Raw genomic sequence first — 27,215 nt, forward strand, 5'->3', positions numbered from 1 at the left:
AACATTACAGGCAGAACCCTACTAGGAAACCAAGTCTTGATTTATGGTAATCTCGGTTTCTGCATACATATAAAATGTTATTAAACAATCTAAGCAACCATAATATTTCACGCTATAGGGGTGACTTCTGACTCATTTTATGAGGGGAGAATAAATATTTTAGTTAATTAACATTAGTGTTGGTAAGGTATTAAAAAATGAACTACTTCTACCTCTCTCATCAATATTATGAATGCGTAAATGTATATTTTTTGTTCTTTGTTATAACATGAATAGTCATCTAATCTAATCACAATCGAAATAGAATTATGCTAGAGTCTTTATTCACGCAAAAATAAATAAACTTACTGATAACGATAAAACCATGTAACTTGACCAAAATATCTAAGCATCGAATAATAAATATATTATATGGTCTTTTGAGTCCACCATTCCACTCTAGCGAATTCTTAAATCGCGGGTCGCATCAAAAGGTGGCATGGCGTATGGAATCCGACAGCGACAGGGGACTGGGCGATTTCATCATGATAGCCCGCATACACACACATACAAACTGCTTTGCCGTCATAGCCCTTCATGGTCATTTGGTTTGATGTACATACTCACTAAATAAAGTAAATACACTTACAATTAACGTAGTTTAGGTACCTTTACAGCTTTAATAAAAGTGGCTTGGCTCTACTTTAAAACATGTGGGCATCGTTGATTTGATTTTCAGTTTAAGTCTTAACTTCATACTTACCTAACTACTACCTACTTAAATAAGTTCTCGAATCTACACCTCTTTAAAAGTATCTAAATCTTTTAATTCTTTCTAAAGTTTAATAAGCTTATTCTTATAGCAACAATCTTTGTTTATTAATTCAGGTAGTAACGAGATATGATAACTATTATATTAAGACGAAACTAGGTAGATAAGTAAATGTTTGCTTCATACGCGTTTTTTGTCGGTCTATTATTGTTGGCGTTAAATAACTTCTGGTGACGGGAATAAACCCTGTCTCTGATTCACATACTTACATTGAAAAGCATCAAGACAAGCCCTGCAACCCTGCAATAACCACCCCGCTCGTCACGTCCGAGCACGCATCGAACTAAAGCCAGATGGTTATTGATAAGAGGCGTATAACCCACAATTTACGCCCATATTATACTTATTTAAAGCTATCCTGAACCACCGCCCACTATCCGCATGCAATATCCATTATATCTAACACATATTCGCTGTAAGCATTATTTTTATTATTACTTAAAATGTATTAAGTAATCATCGAAATTTTAGATGTACTTATAGATTGTATTGTGTTTTCGAAACTCTTTCCTCTAGCTAGGCGGTAGGCCTTACCAAAATTAGATTGATTGTCAATATGGTATTGAGTCTTGATTCTTGACCTGATTACTATTTACCACGCATAATCATGAACTAATTATTTATGAAGTACCTACCTACCTACTTATCTTTTTTCAAGCCATGCGTGAATAATTATGCTTGATCATGGCTATCGTTATGTATCGCACTTGTATATGTTTATGCAGTCCAATTTAATATAAGTCAGAACTTTCTAGCTAGAACTTTAAAAAAAGGAGGATGAAAATAATGATTGAGATTTGTCTATTAATTATTATCAAGACGAAACCTATAATATGATCTATATCTGCAGTATTCCGTAACAGAACCAAACAATGTTTCAAAGTATACATATATATTATCTATAATATGGTGCACATTAAAATATATATGTATACGTTGGCTAATGCAAGTAGGTACGCGAAAATTGTTCCACGGCAGCTGCACCGCTAGCACGCGATACCAAATGAATGATAAGTCTGGCTTTGTTAAGTACTCGTAAGTACACCTACCTTTTAGACCTACTCGTAGTGTTATAGACCATGTTATGCAACTATATTATCTAGCCCGCCTGGATTTAGGTATGTTTTTTTTGAAATCCTGAAAAGTCTTAAGTCCGTGTGGGATGCAAGCTAACTCTGTACCTTTCGTCAAAATCGGTTAAGTGGATGAGCCGTGAAAAAGTTACATACAGACACTCTTTCACATTTAAAGCATTAGGTACTTGAATAATTAATGATTAAAGATAATAGTTTAATATTTGCATGCCTATTGCCTACTATACTAAATACTTAGCTATTCTTTAGACATTAGATATTCTGATCTCATATTCGATGACTCAGCGAACCATTTATAGCCAAGTCTGAGACTGCGTCTCATAAATGATTTTCCGTTATGTAAAGACATTATTTATAGTGTTTATGATACTTCAACTCATATGATGCTCACGTGGTGTCGAATCAACAAGTGGGTGTGTTATACGCCGTCAGATAAGAAATCCGAACACATTTTTAGGGTTCCGTACCCTCCGTATCACCCTTAGTAACATTAATATGTCACTCTGCTTGTCTGCTTGCCCGCGTGTCACGGGTCTCCAAGTCTCTAGCTCGTAGACGAAATGAATGACATACCTGATATTTTAATATTTGGAGAAGGAGAACATTGTTTAGGCTATTTAACTCATTCCGTCTTCAAGCTACACTAAAGATCGGACGGATGGATGGTACAGACAGACAGAAAGAGTAACAATAACATAAAGGTTATTTTCTATAGTTAACATCAATATAGAACTTGAACTTTCTTGTAAATAATATAAATCATAATCATCGATTAAACAATTCAAGATTAAATATTACAAAAAAGTTATAAAATAGTGGATGGTAGGTACCTACGTATAATTATGTATTAGCAATACATATTGGGAACTGATTTCATTTTCATATAACTGTACAATTCTAAATCTTGAGTACATAGCAATATGGAACAATTTCCCTTTAATTTCGTGAGTAAGTAATACTGATTAAACGGTGCATATTAATTATTGTAATTTGTAATGTAGGTATTGCATGTTTATTAGAAAGCACGTATGATTGGCAAATAGAAATGTGTACCTATTACTATGAATTCTTTGCCATTTGACTTGAATTTACTGCTGTTTTCTTTAAATTACAAACTTTAAAAATTCAGTATTCAACTTTCTTGCACTTTTAAATTTAATTCTGTAAAATATTGATCATGATAGAGATAACCCTAGAATCTCTCTACAGCGTATTTACCTTATAAATAGATAGCAAGTATAGTAGTAGGTATAGGTTGGAAGGTATACCTTGAATCGAGTTTAAAATTACAAAAATTAATTGGGCTTTGATCAAGTGTTGCTATGTAAAACGTGCAGAAAAGCCTCATTGTATTTTAATCAGAGGTGCGATCAACAAAACGAATGGTGTGGTTCCCACAGTTTTGATGAAATTAATTGTAAAGTTGTACATATGAATGATGAGAGTGTGAATATATAAGTTTTATTGTTGCATATCTTCCAGTTCTTGATAGTAAACTGCAACATTCATTTGTTAGGTAAAATATAATATCAAACAGTAGGTGCTTACTTATTAATATATCTTTGTGATTACTATATGCTAAGGTTTTGAGAGTCATACTTAATAATATGTTGGGAGAACAAGTAAGCATTCATCATTGAACTATTAATACGTGGCAATTGGCATTCATTGAGCAACTTTTAAGTAGTTCGTAAATTGAATGCAAAAACGGAAATTTGAAGAATTAAGTTTGTTTGATATGAGATCTTTTCTTGTAATAAATAACTTACAACTAAGTACTGAATACAACGGTGTCACCATAACATCGTTCAAAAATTAACTATGGAAATACTTGTCAGGCTTATGTAAACCCAAAAGGCTGAAAATAAGGTTAACGTTATAAACAATGTCTTGTTGTTTACTTTATACGCCAAAGTAGGTCAGATTCACAAAGTACCTACGGCTATATTTAGTCACCAATGCATATTGGTGAAGATTTTATCAACACAGCGACCCATTAAAACAAACTACTCGCAAATATTAACATTTTAAATAAAACCCAAGGAGGTAGGTACTGGATTTATGTTAAGATTTCATTTTCGCAGACAACTGGCAATTTTACAGTTTTCGAAAATGTTTTACAAATATAAAATGTAGCTAAGAATTTAATTGTTCGGTTGCAGAATTTTCAAGAGAATAATACTAGCTTGGATAAACACGTTTTGTAACCATCTAGTGAACAAAGTTAAACTCCCAAGCTAAACAAAACTTTGACCATTGCGGCGGTAGCACTCTCTGGTAAAATGCAACTTCTTACAATGCTATTGTTTTGTAGTTTATACCTACTTACGGACAGTGGCGTGCACAGGAGTTCAAGCCAGGGTATGCATTTAGGTATGAACTTATTTTACGGCAGGTTAAAATGAAAAATAAGCATTGACTTATTACAATGAGGGTAAGCAGTGCGTTTATGCCTCTATGAGCTGCACGCCACTGCTTACGAAACAATAATTGCAAACAACGAAGAACAAAGTGATGAAGGATTATTATACTAACAAAAATGCAGACGCAATCGCGGAATGTTGTAGCAATCACAGTTTGAATGCAATGCTCATTAAATCTTTAATTATCTAGAATCTAGACAATAAGAGGAGAGATTGACTGACTGACATAATAATGCGAACGAAGTTGCAGTAAAAAGCTAGTTTTGCTATAAGTACTACAATAATTTAAAAATTAAAAAACATCAAATAGGTTAATGAGTAGATACTATAGAAGAACCAAGACATAATGAAGTCGGTTAAAAATTGTTAAAATTAATAATACTAATGAATGGAATTGGTGAAATGATAAGATTCCTACTTGATTGCGTTATCAAAATTAGGAATAACAATATAAATAATTTTGATACCTTTATGATAGTGACGCTTTGGAAGGTAAAGTACCTAATTTAAAAATAAAGTAGGTGTCAATGCTGGCGCCCCCGCGGCAAACCTTGGCAGCCCGCACTTGGCAGTGTCAGCACAATAAGGGAGAAATCACATTTGTCAGCATCGATTCGCATTTTATCTTTTTTAAATAGCTATTTTGTTTGAAGATGCATACACATCAATTTTTCTTTCCGCATAGATTCAGATTTCGCATTTTTGTGTTTAAAATATGTATTACAAGTGTAACACTCGATTTAATTATCGATTAAAGGATGCTTACAACGTCAACGCATGAGAAAGGATGCTTAATTATGCAAACGCATGAGAAGGGATACTTATGCATTCGCATGCATCTTAATTCTTAACGCAACTGTTCAGCTGTGAGTGCAAATAACGGAAGGAAAGGTTCGGGTCTCGGGATAGAGGGTTAGATTCTTTATTTGTTCAAAGTGGAACGACATGTCTGTTTATATCTTTTTCGTTTATTTTCTCACTTCTAGAAGATACTCAATAACAATGGCGTTCTCAATCAATCGGTCCATTTCTTATACAAATTACAAATGCCACATGTGACGCGGTACTTAAAAATATACTTTTTAGCGATTTAAATAGTATTACTTAAGTAAGTTATAGCATACGATAGGAAAAACATGCGATAGCTAACTAAAACCACCCAGCTAGATGCGAATTGATGCGGGCAAATATGACTTCACCCTAAGTATCGACCAGGTGGGTGGGAGTCGAACGTGCAATATAATTGCAACACAATATAGCTCTAACCTTAATCAAATACTGTTGCAATCTAAATTAAATGATAATGTCTGCAATTCGAACGAACCAAATGTTAGATGATGTCTTGTTGAATCATTGGATAGCTCATGGATAGGTCACTCTGTCATTGACCAAGGCCATTGAAGATGCATGGCAGTCGAAATGAACTACGAGTTATTTCATCAAAACATTCTGCTGCCGAAAAATTTAATGCCATATACCTACTTACCTATTATGTAAATATATTACACAGACTTGCGAATTACAATAAGTAAGATGTTTCACTAAATTATGGTTTTAAAAATACAGGTCGTGACTCGTGAATCGTGATTTTGCAAGTTTTATTATTAACTATGGCGATTATTTCTTTTTAGCGTAGGCAATATCTATCGTATTATGATATTTCCGATAAGTATTCTGCCCACACTTTTTCTTATCTTATCTATTTATCTTGGGCTATTTTAAATATTAATTAAGTAGTAATGTTAAAATACACATAATATTCATTAAGTAGGATATCGAATGGCTGAGATTAGAGATATTTCCATAAATAGAAAATTGGTGTTGAAATACCACACCATGAGTCATGGACGACAAGGTAACTCTGTCATTTGTCATGTAAATTAGGAAGTTCCGAAAAAGATAATTAATGTTCTGGTTAATCATGTACACAAACAAGCTGTACAGTTTAGAAGTAACTTTGCAGTTCTTACTAGTTGACACGGGTGTCATCCATTGGAGTTACCGCCTAATTATATTTCGAGTGATTCTGAACACAAATATCGTCTCTATATCCTGAAATTAGAGTTCTGTCTAAGTTTCATAAGTTTCTGATAACCCCATAGAGTTATGGATAATGGTATGGAAATGGTACTAATAGTAGACAGTGTCATCTATTAGGTCAGTTTAACCATAAATTGCAAAATTGTACTAGACGTACCTAATATGTAGTTGACACCCTATATATGCCCTATACAGTGTAAGTACTGTCTAATGTACGTATGTGTGACGTGATTGTGTGTGAGTGCGTACTTCTACTACGTGCGTACTACTGGTTAAATTAACCGTATCATATTACCAAAAACCCCTTAAATTTCGCGAATCCTTTTGTGAAACTATTTGTGTAGCTTCCATGGATGTTCCATACTCTCCACCTAGCCATGTTTTAAATTTTTAATCCTAAAAGTAAAATAAATAATAAGTAAGTACATCTAATAAAGAAAATAAATAAAAATCCCTTTTTTGGAGGGTAAGAATATATTCATTCCATTTCATATATTTTTATCCCTGCACATACCTATCTGTAAGTATCATCAAGAACTTCACACCATGGATATAGAAAGTAATAATTCTCATTAAATTAGTACTTAAAATTTCTTTGCTCACTCACACACACACTCAATAATAATTCCTGTCAGACATTCAACACGGTCTGTTTTGCGCCTCTCGAGAGCTTCTGAATTAAAATTTTTCGCCGTAACTATTTTTAGCTACATTCATAACAAAAGCTATCTGACTGAAACTATTCATATTTTTAGGCAGCCATATCATACTTTACAATCATAGCACATGTAATCATGGAGCTGATCTGATGAAGAGAAAAAAAGCTGTTTTATGAAGATGCATCTACAACACAAAATGCAGCAGACGAATACTGGAAAATATTGCAGAGAACAACTTTCATCCAGATTTGGTTTTCGGTACTTAAGTGAGTTTGAAAAAGATAAAATATTTTATTATTTCTTAAAATATGGTGTCAGGTCAGACAATAGATAGATTTTACAAGAATTAAAGCCTTGTTCTACTTTACGCCACATTGCAACGAACTAGGTCGTTTATATTGCTAACGTACATTAGCAAAATTGTCAGAATCGGACATTTCCTTTCAATTTAACACATGTGGTACAGTGTATTGTCTTACTCGAATTAAAATATCGATTTAGTTTTAAAATATCTATTTTAGCAATTAAAGAACAATTTACTATATGCTGTATTGCACGCATGTTTTACATAACTTGATTCATGTAATAAATAATTGACCAAATGATCCGCTTGTAGAGGGGAAAGTAAGCGGCATAGGCGTCAAGTATACTGCAATCCATAAACATTAACTATTCAACTGATAGGTTATTGCCATCTCGTCTAGAATGTGGCTGCAAAATGTCCGTGTATCGAGCCGGCGCGGCGGGCGCGGCGAGCAGTAAAATTGCAAGGAAACTTGGCGTCACGCCAGCCGTCGCGAAGCCAACAAATGCGCGATTTAATCGAGATCCTATAGGAAACTTTTATTCTTTAGTTACTTATTCATGTACGTAAACATTCATCTTCGCCTTGAAAGTGAGTTTTATTGTTCTGCAGACTTAGATTGTATTGTGACTGTACTGTCATATAATCTAATATCACGCTCATCTTGGCGTGTAATGTGCAGTTTGCTGGTTTGACCTTGTTCGAAGTACAATTTTAATTGGCAAAAAATAACACGAATCACTCGTAAACAGTTTCCTTGTCGTGCAAAAATACAGCGTTGTGTTATAAGGCCATTTTCCCTGTTTTTGAGCTAAACTTTATTGTCAGCGTAAAAGTTTGATGATTTTTAACCGACTTCAAAAAAAGGAGGAGGTTCTCAATTCGTCGGATTTTTTTTTTTTTTTTTTTTTTTTTTTTTTTTTTTATTTTTTATGTATGTTCCCCGATTACGCGAAAACGCCTGGACCGATTTTGAAAATTCTTTTTTTGTTTGAAAGGGTATACTTCAAAGTTGGTCCCATTTCAATTTGGTGAAGATCTGATGAATATCTTCGAAGATAGATACTGGAACTCCTCAACGGATAAGAGTAAATTGCTCGCGATCAGTGTAATAGCTTAGTAAACAGTAGATTTTTAACCAGTCATAGCATAATTCCATGGAGCCACTAAAAATTGTGAAATAAAAAATTTTTACAAAAAAAAATAAAAACCGACTTCGTTACACAAACACTAAAATTGAAAAATAATTTAATTTATTACCGAATATATTATGTATACAAGAGTTAATATAGTTCCATAATAATATTTTTTGGGGTCGGTGCCAATGAGGTGCCATTGTGGAGTCCCATAAAAATACGAAGTCTAGACGATTCGCGCAGCTAAAGCTAATTGGCACCGGCACCAAAAAGTATTATAATGGAACTATATTAACTCTTGTATACATAATATATTCGGTAATAAATTAAATTATTTTTCAATTTTTAGTGTTTGTGTAACGAAGTCGGTTTTTATTTTTTTTGTAAAAATTTTTTATAATCATAAGATACCTATGCTGGGATGCGAGAATTAAATTAATAAATCAGTCACGTCAATCCCAAAGCCGCGTCGTTGAGCTTTGCATAGTATAACGCTCCTTACTAATATCAGGCTACTTTATCTTAAGAGCTTTCAACGTTCTCAATTATACGAGCAGGTACCTACCACTTTAATTCTGAAGTGAATTAATTTAACGCGTGTGCAGAATATTATTATCCAGGCTAGTAAATTAAAGATTGTTAATCCATGTAGTTTTATAGCTTAACATTATTAAGTACTACTTACATCTCGCAATCTCAATCTCATACTCGCAACATCATCCGCGTGGATTTAGAAATTTTTAAAAAATCGTGCGGGAACTCTGATTTTCCGGGACCAAATGTAATCTGTGTCCTTCTTCGGGATGCAAGCTATCTCTGTATCAAAATTCGTCAAAATCGATTAAACGGATGGGCCTTGAAAAACTAGCAGACAGCCAGACAGATAGGTAGACAGACATACACACTTTCGCATTTATAATATTAATAATGCAAGTATGGATATTATTATGTATGGCTTTATTTGCCATATTAAATTACTCAGGAAGTAGATACCTACCTACTACTTAATTATGTAAAACTAAAGAGAATTCGTCAGGGGATACGAAGAGTAAAGAAAAAGACTACACAATAGCTCAGACGAAAATAAACTTTATAGTAACACGAAAAGATTTCAAATCACTTGAAATGATTCATAAAACGATTTCGACGCAGACAGTGGGAGTGCAAAATGCGAAGGGGTCTCACAAGCTCACCCTAAACTTGTAGGATTCTTGGAAAAGTGGTCAAAACAAGTTTCTATATAGACATACACACTCAAATACAGTAAGTATAAGTAGGTAAATAGAAGCGAAACAGTTTATCTTAAATGGCCGTCTCCAGAGCTAGTTTATAACGAACGCAAAAAGACCATTTCAACTAAAGAGGAGAGCTTAGTGTAAACATGGAGGAAGTGCTTCTGCATTCACCCTAACTATAAGTTGAATGTTAAAAAGTATTATAATTTCATATCTATACTAATATTATAAAGTGGTAAAGTTTGTAAGTTTGTTTGTAGGAAGTAATCTCTGGAACTACTGAACTGATTTAGAAAATTCTTTCACCATTAGAAAGCTACATTACCTATTCCTGAGTGACATTGACCTATATTTTATCTACAAACAAAATTAGAGATTCCTACGAAAATTGCAATAAGCTAGCCGTGCGAAGCTGGGGCGGATCGCTAGTTACTTAGATAAGTTAAATTTAACAAAGAAGAAAATTTTAAGCTACAGTTAAGTAATAAGTAACTGATACTCATTGAAGAAATGGCATCAAGATCTATCTTTAACATTTTTTCCAAAATAAAATCCGAAATACTACCTAGTGTCGAACGTACTTTCGAAATACTTGCCTATTGGCTAATGTAGAAAGTTGTATCATCTATCGTCCCAAGGGAACCTAGACTAATAAAGCCTTAGATTTATGTATAGGGTGTAGCCCCAAGCTTGTTACGCACACACTTTTAACGAGTTTTCCACGGGTGATTCATCAAATGGGAAATGGGATGCGAACTGAGATATCTACTAGGTATACTCACGAAAAGGTCAGCTGTAATTTTCTATAGCTACCTATGATGATTGCTACATACGTAGGTACATACAATATTCATGTTCGTGAAAGTAGTGGCTACAATCCAATCAATCAATTTTATACAATTACACAAGATGGATGAAGAAGATTACGTTACAATGTCACGCTCCCGATAGGTAAGGGGTTATAGGGATCTAGTCTATAGAGGAAGCAAAGCGTCCTCGGCCTTCAGCCTCCTTCTTGTAGTAAACTAAGAGTAATTAATTCTGCGAAGATTTCGTTTCAGTTGGCGCCACACAAACAGATAAAGAACTACAGCACCCGGCAGGAAATATTGTACATCGACCTTTAGAAAGAGATGGAGGTTTCGAAGAGCCTTTTCTCTGTTGTTGAGACCGACGAAACGTCACATAGGTATGAGTGACAGAGCTAGCTCTACGAAGCCGAAACCTCTTTCTAAAGGTCGATCTACAAAATTTTCTGCCGGCTATTGTTAGCACTTATTACGATTTCTACAAAATCACCTTAATGTAATAATAAAATTATTTTATTCCTTAGGTAAGTTCTTTAAAATAGTATATTACTTAAATATATTTATTTGTGGTTAAGTCCAGTTTTGTTCACGGGCAGATGCAATATATTGTATGCTTCACCTGGTCCCAAAACACCTTGTCAGAGACAACAAGGCTCGTATTGCCTTTTTTGGATTCCTGTACCGTTTTACGTTTGCCTTATCTTGACCCTTGACTTTTCGTTATTGGATAATAACTTTGTTCCTTTTGATAGTAGCAATATTGTAATTATTTCCGTGTCTTTCACGCATTTTAAATTTCAATTTTAGTACCTAGTTACTTACAGATATTTACTTGCCGATTTCATATTAGGATTTAGAACTCACTTCAAAGAGATGTCGTATAGATGATTTTATAACTAAAATCGTTGCTTAACTAGCAGTCAAGTCGACAAGTAAAGCAAGAAAATAATCTTTAGTACTTAATCCATACTAATATTATAAATGAGAACGTGTGTCTGTCTGCCTTCTAGCTTTTTACAGCCAAACAGTTCAACCGATTTTGATGAAATTTGGTACAGAGTTAGATTACATCCCGGGGAAGGACATAGGCTACTTTTTATCCCGGAAATAAAGAGTTTCTATACGGGATTTTTAAAAACCTAAATCCACGCGGACGAAGTCGCGGGATAGTTAATAATAATAATTAATTGATCAATCAATTGTGTAAACTATCTTACCAGCCATCATTTCAGTGACCGTTAAATTGGAAAAACAAAAAAGATCGTTAGTTAGTCAATTAGAAGACAGTATAGATTACAACCGGATCTTTTCAGACAATTTCAAGGTACATTGAGCACAAATGAAAGTTGATTATAGTCAAGGAGTAATTTGCTTGTAGGTATTACTTAATAACCTGAATGGATGGCATGTGTCCACAAAATTATATAACTTGTAGTAAACACTCCTAAATAAATTCTAATTAAGTAAAGCTATTATTTTATCTTGAAAGTCATCACTCATGATACCTACTTGACTTTATGATTTGTCTTGTTTATATTTTTGCTAGCTGCTTAGGCTGAGATCTAATAGAGCGCACCTTGACTTTGCTCAGACTTGAGATTGAGTTAAAACGAGACAGATGTATGTAAGAGATATAGCTCTATCTAGTTTTAACTCTGTCTTAAGCCTAAGCTAAGCCAGAGTGCGTTCTATAGATCTCACCCTTAGTGTCACATCAAATGACTTAGCAGTTTCTTTAGAATACCTTTACATGAATTGTTCTAAATAGTTACCTGTTTTTCAGGACGTGGATGATCTATAGTTTAACTAACTTGTTCGATTTACTATACTTGAAACAGCAAATCAAGTTTTTCGTGCAATGAAAGTGAAGTGAGGTTACATGCATCTTCTTTAACGGCGTTAAGCTATCGTGACCATAGTTAACAGGATTAATGAATGCGGTCTAGAGAATGTCAATGAACTTTTTCGACCATAGGCACACGAAGAGAAAGATCAATAGCATTCGAGTCCAACATTGCTTCTAAAAGTTGTGTGTCAATAGTTTCTTCATCCTTGTAACTATTAGAAATCGTAGAATCACCATCGCGCCATGCTGCCGTCACAAGTGGTATGTTTTTCAGGCTTAAGGAGTCTTTACTCAAAGTATGGATATAATATTTTGAAATTGGACGTTTTATGATTCGCCTTCTTTTCGATAGTATAGATATCTATCTTAACTTCTTCCACACGGGAAAACTGGGGAAACAATAATAGTATCTGTAAGTAGTTCAATATGAGTTCAATGATTGATTTTATTGAATCAGTTCTACCATGTGATTCATCTCGAGAGGCGAGCGTAATAAAACACCTTCCTTTTCATAGAATGTTTTATGATTTGCCTTATTTTCATTATTTTAGAATCACAGGGGTAAACTGGGATAACAATAATAGTAACTATATACAGTTACTGTTATTGCTTTTCCAGTTCAATTATTGATTTTATTTGTTCAGTTTTATCTGATTCATCTCGACAGACGAGTGTAATAAAAATAGTTTCTTTTCTTCCAAGTAGATACTTGAGTCAATATTTACGTGGAAGAAGACGAGGGTGGAATCGATTGATTGCGGATAGACTCCCCAGTCCCTAGACGAGGGTGCAGTCATTCAAGGGTAGCCATTCACGCGGGGAAAACGTGACTTAATAAAGGCCTGGACAAACAACGCGCGATGGTAGCGACTGCGAAGGCAACAGCACTGTGCAACGTTACACTTAACCCATGTAGGTACAAATTGAACGTAAGTAAATAGTCCTCCTCAATGATGATGACAGGGTTGTGTCTGCGCATCAGATATGATTGTACTGTTATTTCTTACAGAATCTGTACAGAAACCCCTGTCGTAGTGTTTAACTTCGTAGCAACAAATAGATCGATAAATCACAATTTCAAGCTATAATACATTATTCTTATTTTTCACATACCTACCTAATATGCTTTCTATTAGAGTATGAAACATAATATTGTCATCGACGACAACAGCGCGCCTCCTGCAACGCTACTTGCACTACAGTCGTATCGCTAAACAAGTAACCCAATATGTAACATGGCGGTTTGTCCAGGTCATCAAGAGTACTTATTAAATAAACAAGCCCGACTGAAATTTGGTTTTGTACAATGCTTCGTGTTCTGATTTTGTTTTGCGCGCAATATAAGTACCTTTCTCAGTTTTATAACGCCTTCCCAGTTCCTTGAATAACTACTGATAGGAACTGCAGTGAACATATGCCGTCGCGCGTCCTGTCTGTACAAGCCTTATTAAGGTTCTATATGGGTAGACACTTTGAATCTTTTCCCGTCAACATAAAGTTAAAGAGTAGACTCTATTGTATGCAATGCATTCGTAAACTTACACTTCCCATTCGCTTTCTTCGACATTGGAAAGTTGACATTATCTTGTAAATGTGTAAAGATTATGTTAGTTGGTTGAACACGATTGTTAGTAGGTAGGTACAAAGCTTTATGTTTACTTTAAAATGCTGTGATAGCTGTACAATAATTGTACTTGATTCTTAACATTATATTTAAGTTTAGTGATGGAAAGAGGTAACTATGTACTCACTTAAGTAATAACGAAGTACCTACTTAGATCTTACTTACTTACGGATTAAATTAATACTTACTTACCAATTATTGAAATAAGTAATTTGGATATGTTAGAATTATTCATTAATTCAGTTAACGATTCAAAAGCACTTGTAATAAGTCTACTTGAATAAAATAAATTCTATTCTATTCTTTTTTATTCGGTAAAAGATACTGAAGGTTCCAATCTAACCGTAAATACGGCTGTAATAGGCGGTGTTCTACCTACTCGAAAATGAGAAGACCACAGAGATTAGTGTGGACGCCATTGTATTGAGAGTAACAATAGAACGCCATAAGTTCCAACAAACTGCCTCGTTAGCCGGTAACAATGGCTGAACAAACTTTTAAAGCCAAGATAATGTCCTCTTCATTGAAAACTTTACACTTCCAATCTTTGAAGTAACCTGTAACTTTAAATTACACCACAGGTCGTGTAACTTTGTATAGTTAAAGAAAGAGTTTTATAAATATTTTGTAAAATAATGTAAGAGAAACGTTTCAGCCAAATATTTACGGATTTTCAGCTAAGTACCTAGTATGTTCATGTTCGCATTTCGCAGAGTTATAATATATTCTGAGGATTTGCAAAATCTTTAAGGTAGGTTCTTTCTAGTATCTTTAACAAAACTAATGTAAGTCAATAATCAAATTCGAAATGTAGGAAGTTTTTAAACTGGACAATTAAGCAGGTCAGTCAAGAAGGTATATATCTATCTCCATGCTACGTCTTAATGTTAGTTAGATTAGACGATACGATATGTTCCGCATCAGTCAATTCCGCCAAGCATGAATGGTGATTAATTGATGGTGCAGACAATTATCCAAATATATGTGGTTTTTTTTTTCATATAAACAACAGTCAACACGTCATCAGGTGGTAGATTTTCGTCACTCGCATCAGTGACTGTGGCCAAATTGACAGCGATACCCAACGTCTAATGAGTAATGGACACTTTGGATATTTCAATTGAATCCGAGTCTATTTGTGTGAATAATTGGTAGATCCGCCGAGGATGCGAGGCGAACCACTGGTAGGTACCTCTATGTGTGTCCGCGTTTCTATCAAAAGTCCCGTGGGAATTGATTTTCCGGGACAAGAATTACGCTTAGCTCCAGGTATTTATCTAAGTATTCATGAAAAAAATCACACCGATTGAAGGACAAACAAACACAATTTCGCATTTAGGCATAATCCATACTAATATTATGCATAAATGCGAAAGTGTGTCTGTCTGTCTGCTAGCTTTTGACGGCCCAACAGTTCAACCAATTTTGATGAAATTCGGTACAGAGTTAGCTTACATCCCGGGGAAGGACACGGGCTACTTTTTATCCCGGAAAATTAAAGAGTTCCCAGGGATTTTTATAAAACTTAAATCCACGCGGACGAAGTCGCGGGCATCATCTAGTACTGCTATAATGCTGGCTGTCAAGTGTCCTGCTCATCCCATCTCTGGTGATTCACCGTAGCGGGGATACTCGCGTAAAATATGACAGGCAGACATTACATTAATTTGCATCGCATTCACACATGGGGCAGGATGATCTCATATTTTATAACCCCATAGCATCTCTGTGATTTTAATCAAATCTATGTAGTTAGGTACATTTGCCACCCGTTTTTGTGAAAGGAATTAGGGTCAATATGATACCTAGTATCTTAATTAAGAACGCAACGGATATATAGAATTTACATACTTCATAACGATCAGATTAGCTATCGCTCTTCAAAACTGTGATAAGAATGTGTCAAACTGCCTTAATCTTTAAATCATGACACCATATCTGAAACGTGGCGTCACTTCACACACACACTGTTGGCAAAAAGGCATGATAAATATGCGGCCGATGGGTTATGGAGGCCCCAGCATAGGCCCCAGGCCCGAATTCCGATCCTCGTCAGAAGTTTAGTTTATTTATCCAACCAAAAAATTATGTTTGTGCATTCCATAATTTATCAAGCAATAACTATAAGTAATTCTTACTTTATTGCTTAAAACTAATGCCCGGTTTAATAAATGCAATAACTACTTATCTTGGTGCTAAGAGCCTATACGCACGGACGACTAGTCGCCCGGCAACCAGTCGACCGGAAGAATCTGTAATTTATATAGAAGCTGCAGCTGTCGTGTATATGCGCCGGTCTCCTGGGCAACACAGCGAGTTGCTGTGCAGTGGCAACTCGCAGGCAACTGACTGGCTAGTCTCCGCAACTTATATTAACACGGGTCTTTATGAGAGCATTCACACGAGAGCAACTTTTAAAGCGACTGGACGCGCAGAAAAGTGGTCCAGGCTTTTGCGACGAATATAGGAATTAAGTAGGAAAAAACTTACAATAAATTCAATTCAATTCTATTCAGAATCTAACTTTGGACGTATTATCCTGGCGTAGTAAAAGCAAAGTGAGCAACGCCCGACTTATTGTTTCTTTTGGCGCAAAAATCCAAATACTTAAAGCTATTATCATGAATGATATTATGGTACACCCTTCACGACGGAGATCCAACAAAACGACAAATAAGTGGAACAAGCTTTTAGGTAGGTACGAGTACTTCACTGAAAAAATGCGAGTTGCCGGTTGAATGTTTTAAATTACGATGACTTGTCTCGTCGGTCGCTCATTGGAGTAATTGTGGCTGTGGACTGTCGAGGTCGGGGGCGGTTTGATCACGAATCATGATTGCAATAAAACTCGAATGATAACCGTCACAAGACTGGCACGGTCGGCTGCGTCACTTTGCTAACGTAACCACTGATTTAATCCTTAATCTTGACGATTAAGTCCTTTTAGTCCCTCGTGAAACTTTAACTTACTATAGCGTTCTATACCTACTATACATTCTATACTATACGTACAGCAGACGTGAAACATAACTTACTGTAGCAGTTGTTTTCCCTGCCTCTTGTCTTTGGCTACTGTCTTGTCTCTTGAAATCCTCGTGGGACGAGAGTCCCACTCTTATCTGATCTTAGAATATTGGCATTCTAGTTGCGTTACCAAAATTCAATAGATAGGTAGGTAGTTCAATAGATAGGTAGATAGGTAAGTAGGTAGCTGGTACATTTTGGAGGTAGGCCACGCCTTGTGAAAGCAAAACTATGGCCACGTTTTGCATAGGATCTAGGAGTAGATTTCAAGATCATTAGCGGGCTTCAAGATAAACTTGGAGGTTGCGGTATTGTTTGCTATTTCTGCTAAGAAGCCATGGTGCATGGTATATACCTACTCGTATTTCTTTGGGACTTTTGAATTATAACGAACTAGCTTATGCTCGCGTCTTCGTCCGCGTGGACTACACAAATTTCAACCCCCTATTTCACCCCCTTAGGGGTTGAATTTTTCAAAAAAACTTTCTTAGCGGATGCCTACGTCATAATAGCTATCTGCATGCAAAATTTCAGCTCGATCCGTCCAGTAGTTTGAGCTGTGCGTTGATAGATCAGTCAGTCAACTAGGCAACCGACGCAGACAGAGTGAACTAAATTAATTGCTTTCAGGTAATTAACTAGGTACCTAAGTTAGCAACAACAACTACAGCAGCTAGATTGACTAAAAGACATTGGAATTTGAGATGCCAGTCAAAAAGTGTACTACACATACACAAATTAAAGTGATTTCAATGACATTTTTTTCTTAGAGTAGATTTGTAGGTGCCTATGTACCTACTTGCATTTGATTTGTGACAAAAAACATGAGTTTTGCTGGAAGGGGTTCCAGGATATTTCAAGAACGCACCAAGGTAGCTAACTACATTTTCGAGGTAAATTCCTTTTTATTCGTAATTTGACCTTAACTTATTTAATAAGTAGGTTCTTATAGGAACGAAGTAAGTGGGTAAGTACTTATCTTATGTAGGCATTGTAATAAACAGTCAGCTGCCGTCACATTTACATAAAACGGAGTCTAATGAATACGAAAAGTGATTCATACCTAGTTCATAAAACACGTCATAAATTATAACGAGAATATCGAAGGTTTTAAGAGAATTAGATTAAAAAATCAGAGACACCTAAATAGGTAGGTACATGCCAGTAACAAAATGTTATCTCAAAATCTCTGTAACAAAAAGAAGACTTAGCTACCGTAGAACTAACTTAGAACTTAGTAGGCTAAGAATAGAACTTACCTACCTTGAACAGCTAGGTAGCTACTTGCTGAAACGTTCTAATTAGTCGCTGTTTTTAGGGTTCCCTATTGTCATAGACAAAAAGGGACCCTTATAGGATCACTTCGTTGTCTGTCTGTCGCGTCGCTTCTGACAGGACCAGTTAACGGAATCATATACCGTACAAAACATATACCGTACTTCCCGTTACCTAGAATCATGAAATTTGGCAGACGGGTACCTACCTATCTGGCAATCCGAAAATCGTTTTGTGGTGAAGAACATCAAAAAAAGAGTAATTTCTTGTACGGAACCTATGTATATTTTATCAATGTCAAATAAATATACCTAATGCATCGATGTACTGAGATAGGTACTAGGTATGTTTATATATACATATTACCTATAGAGAGCCCACGAGTGCCAGACAAAATAACGAAGGTCTGGCCCTCGCCGCGGGCTCTCGCCTCTTAGTCCACTCTTTGTATTTTTAAATTTAAGCATGCAGGAATTTCGCAATATAAAATATTTACCATTAGGGCGAAAGTCTGAATATGTCTTGATCCGCATTTTCTTTTCCCAGTGTATCCTTTATGAGTGTTCGATTAAAATAACGAATTCCTTCATCACAATTTCACTTGGCACTTTGAGACCACATCACATTTTGCGTGTTTATTGATTTTTATATCAAAAAGGATACAAGTTACTTAGAAAATTTACATAACAACCACTTTCCACATTGTTTTTGCACGGGACAAACACAAGTAAAGACACTGCAAAGTCAAAAATACAAGAATTTTAATAAGATTTAATAATTTTGGGTAAATAAACGTGCGTATACTGCGTTTGTGCCACTTGATTTGACAGCTGCGAGTCGCGCGCTATCCCGAAATTCCCTATTCAAACATTGGATGGCTACTCGCTTGAATGAGCGCGCCGCGAGTGAGCGGGACACAATGATGTGAAGTTAGACACACATGTCTGGGAAGGGCGGGAATACGATAAAAATAGAACGGGATTAATCAGTATACTGCGACCGACGCGTATCAATATTTTTTTACTGCACATTTTAAAACACATTTTGTAAGTTAGTTTAAAAACAAATTGAACATACAACATAAAACATAAAACATTACAAAATCATTACAGACTTTCCACGGTCATTGATGAATAACGCAATCAAAAAAAAATGTATAAGTAATTTCTTTGTAAATATTATAACTATAAATCAGAAATATGAAAATAAATTCAATTCAAATGGCACAATGCACGTATTTCACTTTATATAAGATATTTGTTAGGATAGGTTTATAAAAATAATAAAACTGACGTTGTTAATCGGATCTTGACTACACCACCGCCGTGTAAACGTCAAACGCGCAGGCGCAGTGCGCGTAACTGACGTACGCATGCGCTATAACTTCACGCCAGTGTACGTCGTCAACTTGTTTTTTTGCGGCAAACTTAAATTCAAACTAAATAAAAAGAACTGGGCGAATAACTCCATAAAACTACAGGTATTTACAGAATGATAATTGAATATGAATTGAATATACCATGAATAGGTAGGTAGACCGTAGAAGTACAATAATTGTTGGAAGCCGAAAGATGAACTTAAATGGAAAAACATGAAAAAAAAATATTAAGAAAAGTAAAACAAATATTTCAGGAATTCAGGTAAGACCTATTGAACTAATTATGAGAAATAGCTCTGTTATATTACCTATATTCTTCGTTGTTTTGAAAATGGAATAAAAATCAGAAAAGGTGGCATGCGTCTGCGATTATTCGTGATCTCATTTTTCTCAGTCGAAAAGTTAACGGCACATTTAGCAAGCAAAGTTTAAATATGAGGCTAAGTGAATGACCTCGCGAAGCAAGACGTTGCTGCACTTACAAGTAGGAATAACTAAGTAGTGAGTACTGATTACATACTAGGGATAATATTATATCATCTAAATTCTTCATTCGGTCCGATCATCAATTTTATCTTAAACTCCTATCTACATACTTCCAAATTAAAAAAAAAGTACAGATAAAAAGTAGGAACCCTATCTCACTCTCTTTATCTTGGTCTTTATCTATACCTACCCATGCAAAAAATCACGTCAATCCGTTGCACCGTTGCGACGTGATTGAAGGACAAACCAACAAACAAACACACTTTCGCTTTTATAATAAGGGTAGGTACTGATTCTCATCAAGAATCTACTTTCTATTTATTGCCATCTAGTATGATCGTATGGAACTGCACGATCAATGTAATGATCACTGCGCGTACGCGTGTGCGACACGATCGAAACGCGTTTTATTAATATCAAGCCAGATGTCGTTGCTATAATTTGATAAGTAATATCTATTATAAATACTAAAGTGTGTAGACTGTTATCTGTCGGTGCGTTAGTCTGTCTGTCTATCTTTTCACGGTCTATCCGTATAACCAATTTTAACGTTTGGTACAGAATTTTAAATCCTAAAACCATGTGGACGAACTCTCGGGCATCATCTAGGACCTAGATATTTGGCACAGAGACAGCTTGCAAATTGCAACCCGAAGACAGATAGGTAAGTATAGGCTATTTTTGCAAATGTAAAAAATTTATAATTTCCCACGAGATTTTTTAAATTTTAATCTACGCGAAAGAAATTGCGACCATCATCTAGTTAAACAGTTTACTATACCTATTTACTCGACCTTCCTATGTTTAGTTAAGTATACTAAGCACAGTTACGCTTCATAAACCTTCTACTTATGTACAAGATTTTTATACGTTCGAAGTCGGTGAATTGTTTTATTTTTGCATTTCGATGACCTCTGCCACAGCCTGTCCACAGTGGCACGGTGAACCGCGGCACGGCGGCGACTGCCAAGCAAAAGATCGCCGGTTCAATTTCATTTTTTTTTGGTTCCGTTAATCAGTTATAATTTGATTGTAATTTTCTATCAATATCATTGGATCAACTGTCATAACAAAAGTATCTTTACGGTTCACTTTTCAAATAAGGACTAAAATCGTACTTTTGTCATGAAATTTGACACAAAAAGTTAAAATGACGCGTGAGGAGTAATTTTTCACGCATTATAAAGATTCATACTCTACCTCTGCTAGATTTCCTCCGCCTGCGCTTTCTGCGTAAAAATTCATAGCGTCCCACATCCTCTTCCGAAAAAGCACTTATCGCCAAGTCTATTATTATCTTTGCAACAACGCACAACACAAGCCCGATCATCTTCTTTGATCACGAGATTTTTATCTTATCTATTGTATTTAGGTACCTAATCAACACTCAGGGCTTTTTTTTTCTCCTCCTAAGGTTCAATTTTAACACTGTTCTCTTTAATCTGTCTTTATTGTATCGTAGTAGAAACTTTAAGCATATTATTTTATGTAGAACTAACACTACGTTCCACATCACCTTTACGGTCACGGTAACAATAAACACTGCACCTATTGTTGACGTTCAAGTTTATCCACTATATCCAGTGAGTTCACAGTTTATCTGCGGGTTATCACCACCCACTTCATCCTACGAGACTATTAAAACCGAGGCTATGAGTATGAATGCTGCATCTCTTACAATACCACACGTCAATGTGTATAATATTTGCACTCCGGGAGCCTTGATTTCTTAATAAGGCTAAAAATATATGCCACACGCGTTTAAACATTTTTAGTATTATCTAACTTACTCGTTATATAAGCACGTATTATGTTAACAATACTTAGATATAGATACTTATCTATAGATATATTCTGTGGATATACCTAAGTACTTTGTTTACAAGATCGATTTACACTTAGATCACTGAGGCTAGTTCACAATGTGCAGACTGTTCTGTAACTAACTCGTTATAATTAGCTACTATACTTTGAACTAGTGATACCTTTGAAGGGCAGGTGTGTTATGGCAAAGCGACAAGAATAAAGTATTTGAAGTAGCGGTAATCGTTATAGCGCGGTATAGCCAGCCAGTATGGTACCTACGTGCCGTCTTATATAAGCACTGTTGTCTTATATAAGACGGTCCCAGGTTCGATTTCTGGCTGGTGTTTGGAATTTTATAATTTCTAAATTTCTAAATATTAAAAATCTGGTCTGGTGGAAGGCTTCGGCCGTGGCTAGTTAGCACCCTGATACTAACTGAATAGTCTAATACTGACTGAAATCTGAATGAGCAGCAGCAATAAAAAAACAGTTTAAAATAATTCAAGAAAGAGAAACAAATATAGTTTCTTTGTTCCATAAGTGTCGAATACTTAAGTATTAGGTATAAAGATAAACTATAACACACAATACAATGAAACCTAGGACATTGCATTTATTCACGACTGAGCCTACGTAACAGCAGGGCGATTGTCTAAAACCTGCATCAATCATTATTACAATCTCAATTGTTCTGATTGGCTGAATTTGTGCGATTCTTGTTGCAACAATGCATTGTAGCCAATAGTGAGCGAGCATTAACCAATCAGAGATGATTGCGATCGTGACACTGTAGCTGTCATTCTCCCGCAATCGCGCAGCTGATATCGTGACATCCGGAATGGAGCTGCATCTATCATTTTAATTAGGTTTTACTATTAAATTGCATTCCTGTAGAGCTAGTATAGTACGCTACAGGTTGAAATGGCAATCGGGGAGGGAAAGCCCTGCATACCCGCACAGCCCCCGCGCTAACCCGGTGCGGTCGAGCGCGCCTAACGTGCGGGGCGTCCCTCCGCCTCATACCCCGATTGTCATCTCAACCTGTCGCGAACTATAGGTACAGTACGCGGCCGAAAGTAATGTACATCGACCTTTCAAAGGAGATAGCAGATTTGTAGAGCACTGTCTCGGTCGTTGACACCGACAAAACGTCATTTAGGTATGAGTGACAGACAACGCTCTGCAAAGCTGAAATGTCATTCTAAAGGCCGATGTACATTACTTTCGGCCGCGTACTGTATTTTGTTAGTGTTACTGTTACATTGAACACTGATAAAAAATGTGTCGTCATCGTCATCATCAATCCATCGCCGGCTCACTACTGAGCACGGGTCTTCTCTCAGAATGAGGAGGGTTTCGCCCTAGTAACCCACGTTGGCCAAGTGCGGATCAGCAGACTTCAGACACCCATTATGGAGTGAAGAACATAATGTATTCTCAGGCATACAGGTTTCCTCACGATGATTTCCTTCCCCTTAAAGCAAGTGATGTTAAATTGCTTAAAATGCACAAAAAACTGTGAACTTAGATGAAACTACCACCTAACTTAGATGAGACTTACCACCGCAAAAGTTAATTTTAGTAGAGTTCATTGAATCCCCGTGAGAGCCCAAAACCATCTAGAAAACATAACTACTTAGGTAAGTAGATAGAGTAATTTTGAGGAAGGAGAGGTCAAAAACTGCAAACAAAAAGGTTTGCATTGATTCAGGCAATTTTCATAGTTTAGGAACCTGTTCTGTTGGGTTTACTTTTACTTACTTATTAAAAATCGTTTACTGTTAAGAAAATCTTAATTATTCGGTGTCCTGACTAGTGAATCGGGCTTGTACTTAATATCGAAGCGCCTAAACATTGCAAAATAACTGAAAATTGAAAATACTGTGTTTTTAGGGTAAAGAGGGTAGTTCGCTACTGCCCTTGACAGCTCGAACTTCATCCCTCGCAGCACCGCAGTCCCGTCGTGACCACGACCCGTGCAATTGGGTTGAAATATCGACAAATAAAAACAAAAATTAATCGTGGTATGTACCCGTTTTATACATTAAAATATACTGTGTTTTTAATTTTTCCTTTTTTCTGGATTAGTTTACCTACCTACTTAATCGTAAAAATATACCTACTCAAATTCGTGAAGATGTAAATTATTCTTAGAGTAAAGTATACAAAGAGTGTAAATGAAAGTATGAACTAAGAACTATCCACTTACCCAACATCCTATTGACTTCTTTTTCAGTCATCATCATCCTCAACGTTCTTCATGGCGTATACTATCTGTAACAAATAAGCGCTTACGTCACTAACCCATGCAGAAAACACTGCTTTCACATAGCTTTACAACCACAATGATTCTTAAGTTCTAATCAACTTACTCGCAATCTATTGAATTTTAAGTAAAGTAATTATTAAATACGAATTTGCAAAACAATTTTGGAAAATTCAGGTACTAAAGCTTTTTCGACGTAAAAATATTTTTTTACTTTTATCATTTGAATTTTAATTCTTATCTGCACCCTGCCTACTGGTACTTCGTGAGGGAAGTACTTATATACAATCTAACTTTACCTTTATATGCTTTACTCCGATCCGACCACCACCAAATGTTAGCACAATTAACTAAGTACACAACACTGAACTAACTTAAACCGATTTATGTATCGTTTTCACTTAGATTTAAATCCATTTTAAGTAAATTGTGTAGGGAATGTTGTAAAGATTTTTTTTGGGTTCCCGTAGAGGCATCTCTACGAGGGTTGGAAAGCGGGCCGCGGAAATGCACGAAAGCTACCGAGCTTTGCCGAATATTAATACTGTGCAGGACCGTATTGAAATTTCACTGAAAATCGATCTCATTGAAAATACATTCCATGGAAAATTCGTTAAACAAGTAAGTTTAAGTTTAATTTAAAATATTAACATTCGAATTTCAAAATTAAGTACAAAGAAAGAATTTTGTTTTCACGCACAAAGTATGAACTATAACGTAAAATGTTTATTACTTTAGTTTTACCACAGTCACTATAAACTTGTAAAATTACATAAGAAAAGAAGAGAGCTGTAATTTCGAAGTAAGTCCGTGCCTGCTATACCCTGCAGTGAGGTCATCGTTTCGACGCCATATTTTCCGCGCATGCGCTACAATTTTCCTTTACGGAGCAATCGCTAGCCCCTACCGTACACAAATAGCTACGGGTGTTTGGAACAGTGTTACCAGTTTATTACTAACCATTTTGTTGTTATCATTGCAAGGAAATGTAATATTGATAAGGCATTAATATTTTCAAGTACATTTTTATATCATTTATTTTAATTTTCAAATTAGTTTCCTACGATTTCACATGATCGTCATATGGAAAATTCATGGTGTTGCGCGCGCAATTCTCATCCCTATGCCCTACTCCAAGCGCATTGACAGTAGAGCATGGGATCAATACAATGACGTCACGCCATTGAACGTAGATGCGGAAGACTTCACTCTACTTCCCTTCATGACACGGAAATATCTGCAGACTCGTTTACTATAGTTACTTACTTGTTTCACTTTCCGTAATTATACGCCGCAATTATTATCTATTTAGGGAACTTGTAATATTGTATAATATAATAATGTAAGTATATTATGATAAACGACTTTTGTGTCAAAAAAAATGCCGATAAGTACGTTAGACTTAGTTTAGCACTTATTAAATTTTTGTACCTACAATGTTTTGATATCCTATAATTCAAATTGTACCAAACAACCTCCGTCACAAGCGTGCTCGGTCTTCCCGAGTCCGGACCGATTCGCTCGCTTGCCTTCGCTGTTGTAGAGTCAGCGAAGGCAAGCGAGCGTTCGTAGTCCGGCGCGCGCCCACAATTTTCCTTTGCTGCTCGGTCTATAGAGCGCCAACACTTACAGTATCTTTAAGATTCCGTGGACCTTAGATATTTACCTACCTAGCTTACTAATGCATGCGACTTTATCGTGGTTTAAAAATCTCGTGGAGTGCTTTTTAGGGTTCCGTACCCAAAAGGTGAAACGGGAGCCTATTACTAAGACTCCGCTGTCCGTCCATCTCATGAACTCAGGCTATATCTCATGAACCGTGATAGTTAGACAGTTGAAATTTTCACCGTTTTACGTTCGTCAATAATTAGGCAATCATAGTCATGACTCATGATAATGCATGATCATGATAACACTTATACGCCTAGCTAAGTCAGGTACTTACTCGTACCTACCTATATATCCTGCGCTTGTTTTAAATAGGTCACAATAATAAACATTATTTCAAATTGGCTACATTCTTCATATTCAACGTAATTGAAGGCCGCGCCAACATTCCCCATTAGGAACGTATGACTCTATGGTAATGATACTGCGTCATTTGTATCAAGTACGTATCTAACTACAATGGAGACTATGATTTCGTTCCAATGCGTTTCAGCCCTTAGGGACTTCGCTTTCATATTGCTTAGACGCCGCGGGAATTAACGAATCATTCTATTGAAATGGAGCCTATGAAGCCATAATCCTTTTGGGAAACTAGAAGGAAATCGATGGATTTCTGAATTGCAACATTGTATCATTGTAGCATTTTAATTACAACACAACAATACTTAAAATGCAAGTAGTATATGCACGGCTAACTTATACAATTTGGTAGGTAAGTATACTAACACACTAACAGCTTTTGCCCGTGACCATCTACCTGCATATAGGTACATTTAAGATTTATTTCAATCCCGTATAGGAATCCTTCGTTTTACCGAGATAAAAATATACTTAGTTACTTAGTTCTCTACCCCGTAGTTATATTGTACAGTATTCTATCCCGTCAAAATATCAAGGTTCAATTTCTCACCAAAGCGCATTTAGGGCGCATTATACCTACGAGTAGGTAAGCAAGGCAGAAAGATATTCGAAAATATGAGTAGGTAGGTATAAAGTAGAGCTATTTGCCGGCAAGCCATTTGCTAGACAAAAGCACTAAGTACATAAGTACATCGCCGGAGAAAATGTCTACAAGCCTTGGTAGTTGAGCCGTTTCCCGTAAATAATTTACAAACTTGGTTGTAATTTTGACGGGAAAAACTCAACATTTTTTGGTTAAAGCAACCTATTATTTTACACTTTATTTTTAAACTTTTTAGCATGGAGAAACATTCATTGCTGGACAAAAGTTCTACACTTCCTTTTCCTTCCATACAGTGTTGTATCATAAAATAATATTGGTTGGGAGACCTCTACAGGGTAAAAGCTCTACAAATCTTGGTGAGGTCCCG

General features: G+C 35.8%; 2 protein-coding genes across 12 annotated transcripts in view; one reads left to right on the top strand and one right to left on the bottom strand.

Annotated features, from left to right (window-relative positions):
- The window catches only part of LOC117985874 (uncharacterized), an 85,114-nt gene that overhangs the window by 57,654 nt on the left and 245 nt on the right, over nt 1-27,215 (bottom strand). For 2 of the 11 annotated variants that reach the window (XM_034972674.2, XM_034972668.2), the window contains exon 1: nt 21,345-21,813. In XM_034972674.2, coding sequence (XP_034828565.1) covers nt 21,345-21,474 — 130 coding nt within the window. In that variant the 5' untranslated portion in view covers nt 21,475-21,813. Of the gene's footprint in view, nt 1-18,776; nt 19,017-19,573; nt 19,654-21,344; nt 21,814-24,159; nt 24,225-24,515; nt 24,786-27,215 lie in introns of those variants that run through there. The other 9 variants (XM_069501173.1, XM_034972676.2, XM_034972671.2 and 6 more) reach the window with 8 other exon arrangements.
- LOC117985877 (lysosomal proton-coupled steroid conjugate and bile acid symporter SLC46A3-like) overlaps nt 20,673-27,215 on the top strand; it is a 37,148-nt gene continuing 30,605 nt past the window's right edge. Inside the window, exon 1 of the mRNA XM_069501178.1 lies at nt 20,673-20,808. The gene's annotated coding sequence lies outside the window, so the exon portion shown is untranslated. The remainder of the gene's footprint in view (nt 20,809-27,215) is intronic.

The sequence above is a fragment of the Maniola hyperantus genome, chromosome 10, assembly GCF_902806685.2.
Source record: "Maniola hyperantus chromosome 10, iAphHyp1.2, whole genome shotgun sequence".
Lineage (NCBI taxonomy): Eukaryota > Metazoa > Arthropoda > Insecta > Lepidoptera > Nymphalidae > Maniola > Maniola hyperantus.